Here is a 12,218-nt window from a genome sequence, read left to right on the forward strand (position 1 = left end):
CTGGGTGCCGCGGCCTAAATATCTGACAATGGACTGTTCCAATGTTGGGTGATGTGAAGCATGATTCTCTGCTATGATATGAATACTGATTCTCTGCTGACATGAAGCCAGATTCTCTGTTACGGGACCTCTCTCCTCTGCCTGGGTGCCTGGGCCTAAATATATGACAATGGACTGTTCCAATGTTGGGTGACGTGAAGCATGATTCTCTGCTATGATATGAAGACTGATTCTCTGCTGACATAAAGCCAGATTCTCTGTCACGGGACCTCTCTCCTCTGCCTGGGTGCCGGGGCCTAAATTTATGACAATGGACTGTTATAGTGCTGGGTGACGTGAAGCATGATTCTCTGCTATGATATGAAGACTGATTCTCTGCTGACATGAAGCCAGATTCTCTGTTACGGGACCTCTCTCCTCTGCCTGGGTGCCGGGGCCTAAATTTATGACAATGGACTGTTATAGTGCTGGGTGACGTGAAGCATGATTCTCTGCTATGATATGAAGACTGATTCTCTGCTGACATGAAGCCAGATTCTCTGTTATGGGACCTCTCTCCTCTGCCTGGGTGCCTGGGCCTAAATATCTGACAATGGACTGTTCCAATGTTGGGTGACGTGAAGCATGATTCTCTGCTATGATATGAAGACTGATTCTCTGCTGACATAAAGCCAGATTCTCTGTTACGGGACCTCTCTCCTGTGCCTGGGTGCCGGGGCCTAAATTTATGACAATAGACTGTTATAGTGCTGGGTAACGTGAAGCATGATTCTCTGCCATGATATGAAGACTGATTCTCTGCTGACATGAAGCCAGATTCTCTGTTACGGGATCTCTCTCCTCTGCCTGGGTGCCGGGGCCTAAATTTATGACAATGGACTGTTATAGTGCTGGGTGACGTGAAGCATGATTCTCTGCTATGATATGAAGACTGATTCTCTGCTGACATGAAGCCAGATTCTCTGTTACGGGACCTCTCTCCTCTGCCTGGGTGCCTGGGCCTAAATATCTGTCAATGGACTGTTCCAATGTTGGGTGACGTGAAGCATGATTCTCTGCTATGATATGAAGACTGATTCTCTGCTGACATGAAGCCAGATTCTCTGTTACGGTTCCTCTCTCCTCTGCCTGGGTGCCGGGGCCTAAATTTATGACAATGGACTGTTCCAGTGTTGGGTGACGTGAAGCATGATTCTCTGCTATGGGACCTCTCTCCAATTGATATTGGTTAATTTTTATTTATTTTATTTTTATTTTTATTTATTTCCCTATCCACATTTGTTTGCAGGGGATTTACCTACATGTTGCTGCCTTTTGCAGCCCTCTAGCCCTTTCCTGGCTGTTTTACAGCCTTTTTAGTGCCGAAAAGTTAGGGTCCCCATTGACTTCAATGGGGTTCGGGTTCGGGACGAAGTTCAGATCGGGTTCGGATCCCGAACCCGAACATTTCCGGGACGTTCGGCCGAACTTCTCGAACCCGAACATCCAGGTGTTCGCTCAACTCTAGTATTTTCTCCCTATTTTTTGTGGGTTTCCTCCTGGTACTCCGGTTTTCTTCTACACTCCAAAGACATAGGGAACTTAGATTATAAGCTCTTACTTTCACTGCCTTGGATGACGTTGCCTACATCATCCATAGGCTGCTCTGAATCCACAGTACAGTCTAGATCCAGCACCAGCACATGCGCAGTCTCTTTGCTCTGTTCTAGGCAGAGGAATGAATATTGTTTTGTGCAGGCACCAACCCCAATGCAACCACACTGCTGACATGACTACTTAACCACTGGCTAATTCTTTCCACCGTTTTATATACACATCTTACCAGTCTCGTAGTAATCGTAGATCTTCACTATGGCTGGTTTCAGGTCCTTTACTTTAATATCTTGTTCAATGAAGAATGAAAGGTTGATAGAATCCTGCCCCAGCTACAAGGAAGAAAAGGATGCAGCTGTGAACATGGCTGACCATCAGTGATGTACCTACCATAGAGACAGACCATGCGACTGCTATGAAGCTCAGAAGGAGGGGGGCCCTGCACTAAACTTCTTCTCCCATTGGTATATTCACTGCATTTTCCCTCAGCTGCCACTAGGAGGACACAGTGTACAGAAATTCTACAGTGTTCATGGTAACTGTATTAATTCCTATGATCTGAGCTCCCCCTAGTGGTGGCCACAGACAGCCAACTTTGTAATGGAATGGAAGCAGGACATTCATTAGGCTACTTTCACACCAGCTTTTTTGCTGGATCCTTCATGGATCAGCAAAAACGCTTCTGTCATGATAATACAACCGTCTGCATACGTTATGAATGAATCCAGTTGTATTATCAATGACGGATCCGTCTCTAAAACCATTGTAAGTCAATGGGGGACGGATCTGTTTTCTTTTGTGTCAGAATAAACGGATCCGTCTCCATTCACTTACATTGTGTAGTCTTACTCTGCATCCCAGGATGCACTCAAAAACGCAGCTTGCAGCGCTTTTGTGTGCGTCATGGGAACGCAATATTCCGTTCTCTTCAGTTTAGTTTTGCCCTATTGACAATGAATGGGGACAAAACTGAAGCGTTTTCCCCCGCTATTGAGACCCTATGACAGATGTCAAAAGCAGAAAGGGAAAACACTGGTGTGAAAGTAGCCTAAATGTATTGTGTGAGTTTTTGGAAAAAATATGGTGGTCAGAATAAGAGTCATATTTATGAAGCACGTATTCCACTTTTTCTGACATAAAAGTCAGATAAAGCAGGTAAAGCAGAGTGTGGCTATAATTCTTTTTTTTCTATTAAAAATGAAAAAAAAATTGTTAACTCATCAGAAATCTGGGAAGTCATACTTTATGTTCCATATTGCATGGGAGGGTTTGATGTATGTGTACTGGGAAATTGGGTGGGACAGGAGGACCCAGACTAAGTTTTGACCACGGTGAAAGAGAAAAGTAACAGTTATTAGAAGACAGACAAGCATTACTGTAATTGGCCTATAAAGTAATCAAAATGTCTGTGATCTAACCTCCTCCAGATACAGGGTCACCATATCCATCTGGATGTCACTTCTCTTTATCAAGTTCTCCTCCAACTGTGAAAAAAGAAGGCAGCAGATATAAGTCTAGGCGATGATTAAAGAGGAGCAAATCTTGACCAGGCAGTGCAAATGTCATCACACCTGGTCCTGTCAATCAAAGTGCAGGGGGCGCGGCAGTTGCAGAGAGAGAAGAGCCTCTAGGTGTAATGGTAACGCCCCCTTTGCTCCTAGAAGCTCATTTGCATATAATAAAACATCATTTTTCTCAGCAATGCGGACACATAAGAACATGGGACCAACACAGATGTCTTCAGCTGCCAAGCGCACAGGTAAGAGGTCAGCCAGTGTCATAGGTACAAAACTGCTGACAGATGCATTTACATTTTCAAAATGTGAATCTCCAACTGATCAATGTATTTGTCTCTTGTTATGATATCACTGGAGACTAGTAGGGTCTAAAACTGACCACACAAATTAGGTGAACCTGCAAATTTGACAGGATTGCTAATGGATATGTGAGAGGAGCGGATAGTCCTCTGATATCGACTATTATGGAAAAGAAGGATCAGCCATGCTGGAATTCAACATAAGCGGTGTCAGAGACAGCTTATTCCACTCTCCCCATGTTCGGACAATATAAGGAGTTGGGAGAAATAGGTGAATTCGCTCATTTGGCCAACAGCCTTCTTTATACGGATGTACAGTATACAGCTTTATATGGCTTCTACTGTGCTTCCTTATGCCAGCAAATTTATAGGAAGTCATACAAATTTTTTCCTGTGGGATTCTGTATTAAATCTGATGAAGCCACATGAATGCGTAAGAATTTTTCATGAAAAACTTTGGCATGGTCCATCGGACTATATCTATACAGATGTGTTCTCCCTAAAAGCATTTCTTCTAGAGAAGACTGTCTCAGAGGCTGTGTACTAAATAATCCATCAAGCCTCCGTGCACTGTTGAACATGTTTTTTGCATGACCTCCTAAAGGGTTGGTCTAGGTTTTATTTTTTAAAGGGCTTTTCTGGGATTTACTGTACATATTGATGACTTCATAACAGGTCATCAATATGAGATTGATGGGTGTCCAACTCCTGGCACCTCCACCAATCAGCTGTTTGTGGTAGCCGCGGTGCTAACCGGAGCTCACCGCGGCGCGGTCCATTTGATATCGGCTGTGTTTGGTATCGCAGTTCGTCTCCATTCACTTTGAAGCTGTGCCTAGGCCATGTGACTGATGATCACTGGTCTAGGAAGAGACCTAAGCTCTCCAGGACCACCGCAGCCTCTTCCTACAGCTGATTGGCTGATTGGAGTCAGACCTTGACGATCTCATGCTGATGAGGATAGGCCATCAATATGTAAATCTCAGAGAACTCCTTTAAATCCCCTGTGTCTGGAATACCTGTGGAGAAATCCAACTGGAATGGAGAAGCAGGGAGCGGGTGAATAAGGCTTTCTCCATAAGTATTTCAGGCAAATAAAAAAAAATAATAATTGGGCAACCTCTTTAAGCTACTGTAATACTCATGTTGAGGTAAGTGACAATGAGAGGTGTGAAAGATGAACTTACTTTTTTCACTGAGCTCTTTAGTGGAATGTGTCCAGACAACATCTTCACATCAATAACAACCATATTGGATTTTTGCCTAGAACCTGTATATCTACAGTAAAATGAAAAATACTAAAAAGTAACCACAAGGTCATTAATATCAAAGCGACAAACGTAAGTGTAGAAAAATGATTGTATGACTTAGCACAGGGGCGTAGCTATAGGGGAAGCAGGGGAATGGGCCCTTCAGGGCTCCTTCGACAGTCTTATACAATGACATTATATACAGTAACACTATAGGAAACTGATGAAGCGGCTGCTGGGCCTCGTCTGATAAGCCACAGGAGTGGAGGTAGTTAAGCCTCTGACTTAGCATATACATGTATAGCACAGTAGATGACACTCACCGAGCAGTGATTGTGAGCTCCAGTTTTGTCATAGATTCTTCTGCACGTTCATTTGATTGAACCTCCACTTTAATTGCAAAGGTTTCTTCTTGTCTAGGTGGAGGAACGTTGTATCTCAGGACTGTCTGTCAGATTAGGAAATTGAGTTTAGATAAATGTACAGTACGTGGTAGATCAATACCGAAGAACTTGACAAAAATTCTACTTACTTGTACATAGACACAGCCGCTTCCTGAAGATCTCACCGTATACTCTCCAGGTACTGTTGGCAGCGATGTACTCTGCAGAAGTAGCCTGTTATTGTTATTTACGCGGAACTGCTTCATAAATTCTGTCTTGGATGATACTGTCACAGTCACATCTCCTTTGTCACTGAAGGTGGCCTCTGCATACTTGGCCAATGCCTGAAGAGCCACCACTGTGTCCTGTAGAGAAAAAGTACTATGTTGACATTTGGTGAAAAGTTATTATATGTTTCTTTAAGTTGAATGGGTGTATACTGTACTTTTGGAAAAAAGTTTGTCATGAGATTGACATTTATAGGTCTCCATTATTTAAATGGCTTCCCCTACAAAAATTAATGTAATGAAAAGTACATTTCAAATGAAGTATTATTGTAATAGGTTTTTGTATGTACATTACACTTTCCTCTCTGGTAGCGCCCCCTGCTGTTTCTCCTGTGTCTAAAATTCTGGTCCACCTTCAGTTGGAGGACTGACATGCTCAGTATCTTAGTGAAGCAGGTCAAATCCCTTTCATTCAATTTTAAATTCATGAGAATTTATGGCTATATCTCTCTCTAGACAGTGGAGAAGGAAATTGTAGGTCATTGGATACGCTAGAGCTCTTTATCAGTAAATTCGCTGGAGCTGACGATAAAAGGGTTAACAAAAAATGACTTCAATGCACTCTTGGAAGGTGCTTGGCTGTCTCATATGATGAGCTGCTGCTCACCCACAGAAAGGGAAGAAACAAAGCACAGCATATGAGAACCGATAAGGCTGACAATTACACTGGAGAGAAACATTTTTTGCATTGCTGTAGTTAAAATAATGCTGTGCAGTACTTCTGATGTGTTTTTTTTGTAGGATAACCCCTTTAAGGATGACTTGTCCATTACCTTCCTGCATAGTGTGGCAGATGTATCAATGGTTTTACTCTTGCAAAATATAGTGTAACCATGTTTTGAAATTGCTTTGGAAAATGTGGGGAAATATAAAGTTCCTTTAAATGGGAGTCATGCAGTGTGCCAGCGACCCAATGCATAAGGGGTTAAAATGTCTCTTTTACCCTGTGTAATGTGTATGGTCTACCCTGAAGACTGTGAATAGAATTAACAGACCCATGAGAACAGTTTGTAGGTGGCGCTGCTCTACCCATCCCCTCCTTCGAGGGGTTGACAACTTAGGCTAGGTTCACACCTGAGCGTTTTACAACGCGTTCCTACGCGCTGTAAAACTCTCAACAGGCAAAAACCAATGTTTCCCTATGGGCATGGTTCTCACCTGAGCGTTTTACAGAGCGTACGAACACGCTATGAAATGCCCTACGCCCCAAGAAGTACAGGAGCTTCTTTGGGGCGTATTGTCACGTGTAACACCTCTGTTTTTCATTGTACGCCTCTGTGGTCAATAGCAAGAATGTGCGTACGACGCGCGTTTCCAAAATACAAAAACGCCCCAAAATACGCCTTAAAAATGCCCGATATAAATGCCTGTAAACAGCGCTTATCGAATACGCTCAGGTGTGAACCCCGCCTTAGTGAATTAATTAGAGCAGTGTGAGTGAGACAGAGAAAACATAGAAGCAACAGGGCAGCCATGGGAAGTGAGACCAGCGAGCTAAGGGATTTAACTGAGACAGAGCCCGATACCAGCCTCTGAGCGAGCAAGTGAGACATATCCTGGAGTGTATACAGCCATAAAGGAGAGGTGCATGATGAAGACTATAGAGTGTTGTGCTGCATTTAAAGAAGAAAGAGAGAGATTTAAGAGAGGGCTATTGCACCCCTTTGGTGGAAACATGAGAGAAAGTGCAGATATATTGCAGGATTGACTCATAGAGATAACAAACGGCCTGTTATTTCCATATTTGCAGTCCCCAGGAATTGTGAGACATTTAGATCTGCCAATCTGTGAATAATCAAGGTTGAACCTACTGCTGTGTAATGAGACGGTGGATCCACTGTGCCAACTAACCGGTTCGACTTTAGGCTGAACCTAAGGCCATTAGGTTCCTCCTGGTATTCACAAACCCCTGTATAGGGATGTGGACTTTGCTGTAGCAACCACCCACTACCTCCTGGGATAGTCCTGACAGGTTACCCATGGGGGTGATGGACTCCAGTGCAAGCACTGGGAACTCAGGATAGCAAAAATGCAGGGAAACGCAGCAGCAGTCTGAGGGGCAATAACTAGAACTTTAAACAGTTTTTTGGGGATTCAGGCAGTACACTGAAAATGTAGATGAGGTAGACGACACAGGATAGGCTTGAGGGCATGGTAGGGGTGCAAGGCGCAGGCAGGCTGGGTACTTGACAGGAGCACAGACAGGGCAGACAGGCTGGGTACTGAACTGAAACACGAACAGAACTGAACAGGAAGCGTGGGAGCACACAGACAGGATGGGTACAGGACTGGAACAGGGTAGAAACACAGGCAGGAAAAAGGCAGGATAAACACAAGCAAATCACAGAAGTACTGGACTATGATACACCATCGCAACTTGTAGAGGACATGGGTGAACAGGGCACTGGGTGGCATGGTGAGTGATGTGGTGTCTGCATAACACTGTGAGAACAACATGTATTTGTACTTTGCCAACCTCTTCGGTAAAGAACTGTTATTTGTTGTAAAGTCCTTTATCTGTTGTAAAGTCCTTTAAAGTCTACCTGACTTGCCGCCTAACACCTACACCAACGGCACCCCAAACCATCCCCAAGCAGGAGACAGTCACCAGGGTGTGCTCTGAGCGGAAGAAAGGCTGTGCCCCTTCCTTCACTGTGTGTGCTCTGCCCAGCGAGAACCAGAGAACGATCACCCCCGTGAGTACTACTACTACCATCCTACACCACAGCCACCACTTCTATCCTCTGCACCCCAACGCATCCCTTGCGGGCCACTGACCACCACACTCATTTACCATTAATGTCCATCAATTTCCAATGTGGCCATATTGATCAATGTGTCCTCAAGGCCATGGATGGAAATATACTGGTGCCATTGGCACACTGTGTGTCAGAATTAATACATGTCCCATATGATAATCAATCATTAACATGCATTGTCATGGATGAACTTTAGTAAGTTTTACTTATATCATTACTTTGATCATTATAGGAATTGTAAATCTCAATAAATCCCAGTTTTAGATGGGGTTTCTTCATTAATTCAGACGTAGTTTGTTGGTGATGGTACAGAGGGAAAGGCTAGAGAACCACAGGAAACTGACATTTCAGTATTCAGAACGTAACATGGAAAAAATCTGGGAATACAATCTGACCAGACAGTACAGGATGTTTTTCACTATCAATTTAACTGGAGAGTGTCTGAAAACAAGTTACAATGTTGGTAATTACGATGTAGAAACCTCAATGGAAATAGCAGACTCTTTTTATAACTGTGTCATAGTAAAACATAATGACTTCTATACCTGTGTAGAAGAAAATCCTCCATATGGATTCTGTTGTTTGCTCAACCAATTTACAATCTCTGAGCCTTTGACTAAATCTTGAGTTGGACCAGAAAGGACGGCTAGGAGCACATATGAGGTCATCTCCACCTCTGCTGATGAAGCTCGGGACCAGTATGAGTCTTCAGACTGAGGTTTGGACAAACGTTCCCAATGCTGCTCACGATCTATTAATAATAAATTGTTAGTATGTAGGGAAATATTGTCTTCATAATACCTTGCTGACCATCTCTAAAAATTGTCAACGTGAATACATTTTACCAAGAATATAAATGTGCTCAAACAACATACAGTATGTACAAAACAAGTATAGACAGATTAAACCTAAGGCTACTTTCACACTAGCGTTTTTGCTGGATCCGGCAGGGATCAGCATAAACACTTCGGTCACTGATAATACAACCATCTGCATCTGTTATGAATGGATCCGGTTGTATTATCTTTAACATAGCAAGGATGGCTCTGTCATGAACACCATTAAAAGTTCAATGGGGGACGGATCTGTGTTCTATTGTGTCAGAGAAAACGTGTTCTGTCCCCATTGACTTGCATTGTGGGTCACGCTGGATCCGTTCTGCTCCGCATCCCATGATGGAAAGAAAACTGCAGCATACAGTGGTTTGTTCTCCGGTATGGGAACGCAACTAAATTGTCAATGTGGGACAAAACATTGTCAATGGGGACAAAACGGAAGCGTTTTTCTCTGGTATTGAGATCCTATGGCGGATCTCAATACCGGAAAAGAGAAACGCTAGTGTGAAAGTAGCCTAAGATATGATAATGTGGTGTTTGTAAGGACTAAATTCGTTTTTTAAATTTAAGTAATCTGTGGCTAATGAAACATTTCCATTCTGGAGATATTCACATTGGAATATACATGATTTCATGTTCTCAATTAACCCCATACCAAATATTGGGTGTAGTTTGCATTTTGCTGATGAGGGTACTGAATGCATAACTCTTTGTAAAAGGATAAAGAAGAGGAAGGTAAAGAAGGACAGGAATGGTGGTTATATATGGTAAAAGTAAGATAAATAATTAAAATTAATAAAAAAACTAATATAAATAAAATTACTATTTTAAATCTAAGTAAAACATATTAAAATACAATAAATAAATAATACACATGCAATAAATATAAAATAAGCAAAATAAATGAATAAAATAAATAAACTATATACAATACTAAAAATGAATAATCAAAAAATAAATAAGTATAATAATATAATAAAATTAAAATATAATACAATAAATAATATAAATTCAATAAATATCTAAAACAAATACATAATTGACATAAAATAAAAATAAATAAATAAATTAACTAAGAATAAATAGGCAAGTAAATAGGGAAAAAAATGAAGTAAATGAAATAAAAACGAAATTTTAAAGCAATTTAAAATATATAAATAAAATAATAATTGTTAGTGATTGCAATTAAGTCATGAGACCACCTTTATTTTCAAAAGAATGAATGTTAAAACAATTCATAGTTTCCTGTACCTATTTACTATGTGCCCTGACTGAAAGCCACATATAGATAATCAAGAAAAGAAAATGCCCCCTAAAAATTTTACCCTATTTTTATTTTACTATGTTATGAGGACATTAGTGTCCTGATGTCTTGGCATAATTACCCATTTTTTGCAATTACTAAAAAAATATAAAATCTATACATTTAATTTAGCCTCTATTTCTGATGGGATTTGAACTCTACAACCTTCTACATTACAGCCCAGAATGTTAACCACTACACTATAGATCTGCATGGCTAGTTACTTAAAAAAAAAAATTGACTTCTGCTGTATAGGAATACTTACTATCGAGCACACGCGATATTCGACTGAGCATACTCGCCCAACACTACTAACTATATATTTTTTAAGTGAGATGGACTAATATAATACATGCGGACCTAGAGCTCGTGGGGCTATTATTCTCACAGCATTGATCTGCACTGCTTTTTAATTATTATTTTCCATATTCATGTATTGTATGTCTTTTTGGATATGACGCAATAAAGAAGGTCTTTGTATTACATGTGTGGTCCCAGATAGTGATCCTATATTCCTTTCTCAGCTCTGTACTCATAACACCACTATTCAAGCCACTATTCCTTGGCCAGCATATTTAAATGCACAACTAGGACAGGAATCAAAATTTTGGCCACCAGATAATAGAAAGTTTAAAGGGAATGTGTGATCAGAAAATGACCTGCTGTTTAAATCACTTTTTTATGTTAAACATATTTTTAAATATTTTTTATGATATTTTTAATTTTCCATAGCAATTTTTATATTTAAACAAAAACAAAAAAATCCTGTTTTTGCACTGGACACTATGTCTAATAATAGGCGCCACTTGGTCTGTACAGATCACTTTACTGCAGTTAACTCATTTAATCCTGCCTGTAATGATATCACCTCTGTTTTACAGGCTGATGATCGTCAGACTTAAATATTGTGCAAACATTCATGCAGTCGTGGTTTAATGCTATGACCTTATGTCTTTTCTTGGCATGTCGCAGCCATAAATTGTGGCCTCTTATTAAAAACAATGACCACCTGGCAGTTTTTGGTCCTGACCATGACAAATTCAGCTGATAAAAATAAAATCCCCTTTGCTAGGGTTCATCAGTCCGCTTCTGAGGTTTCTGTAGCTGGGTCTGAGCAGCACCCATATGCATATCACTTACTTCCTCTCACAACTTGTGCCTCAAGTTTGTCCATCATCGCCTCCCTGAGCTCCGTGTCTCCAGACAAAGTAAAGGCATAGGCCAACAGAGCCTGGCTGTATACATTAGTGACAGTCTCAGCTGCTGTCCTCAGGCAGGACACAGCATCTCTGACCATAGGATCCTGAAAGACAAGTGTTTAGCTTATTAGGGTATGCCGGTGACATGACTAGATCATATTTTAATAGCCAATAGTACATTTCCTCTTTCACCATATATTATCCATTTAATTTAGAATAAGTCTTGACTATCATGGTTTTTATATTGTCAAGCTGATTAGGATATGGGGCTGACAGGAATAGAGGTTCTTCAGATCTCATAGCTGTTGTTTGTGATTCTCAATGATACTGTCGTGATTTCTGTAATAATATCCAATAGCCATATTTCCAGTGAATAAAGTCTGACAATATGACAAGATCCAGGTGGCCTATGGAGACTTACAGGCTATTCTCCATGGGAAAAATTTATCAAAATTAGCTCTCCTTCAGATCAGCCAAACCAGAGAAGGCTGCTTCAGGGATCTTACCACTCATCAGTACATCTCATCTGGGGCAAGAACCCAGAAACAGCTGTCTACGGCTGTCAAATAGCTGTCGAATAGGTAAGGGTCCCATCTATGGGAGCCAAACACACCCTGAGAATGGAGGAAGCAAGAAGTGAGCAAATGGAAATATGTTTGGAAGTCCCACAGAGCTCAAAAGACCTCAAAAGGCTACCTCTCCATGTAGACTCCTTTGTATGGGGCTGTCTGCCTTGGCATATAGGTGGTTAGAAGAGACGTTTATGAGAAGACAAGTATTATCAATTAAATC

General features: G+C 41.1%; 1 protein-coding gene across 4 annotated transcripts in view; it reads right to left on the reverse strand.

Moving 5' to 3' along the window:
* LOC122940139 (alpha-2-macroglobulin-like) overlaps positions 1 to 12,218 on the reverse strand; it is a 196,390-nt gene that overhangs the window by 21,976 nt on the left and 162,196 nt on the right. For all 4 annotated transcript variants that reach the window (XM_044296528.1, XM_044296526.1, XM_044296529.1 and 1 more), the window contains exons 28-34: positions 11,368 to 11,530; positions 8,634 to 8,839; positions 5,192 to 5,407; positions 4,983 to 5,107; positions 4,597 to 4,687; positions 3,012 to 3,077; positions 1,823 to 1,925 (exon numbers count right to left, since the gene is read on the reverse strand). In XM_044296528.1, coding sequence (XP_044152463.1) covers positions 1,823 to 1,925; positions 3,012 to 3,077; positions 4,597 to 4,687; positions 4,983 to 5,107; positions 5,192 to 5,407; positions 8,634 to 8,839; positions 11,368 to 11,530 — 970 coding nt within the window. The remainder of the gene's footprint in view (positions 1 to 1,822; positions 1,926 to 3,011; positions 3,078 to 4,596; positions 4,688 to 4,982; positions 5,108 to 5,191; positions 5,408 to 8,633; positions 8,840 to 11,367; positions 11,531 to 12,218) is intronic.

This window comes from Bufo gargarizans, chromosome 6 (assembly GCF_014858855.1).
Source record: "Bufo gargarizans isolate SCDJY-AF-19 chromosome 6, ASM1485885v1, whole genome shotgun sequence".
Lineage (NCBI taxonomy): Eukaryota > Metazoa > Chordata > Amphibia > Anura > Bufonidae > Bufo > Bufo gargarizans.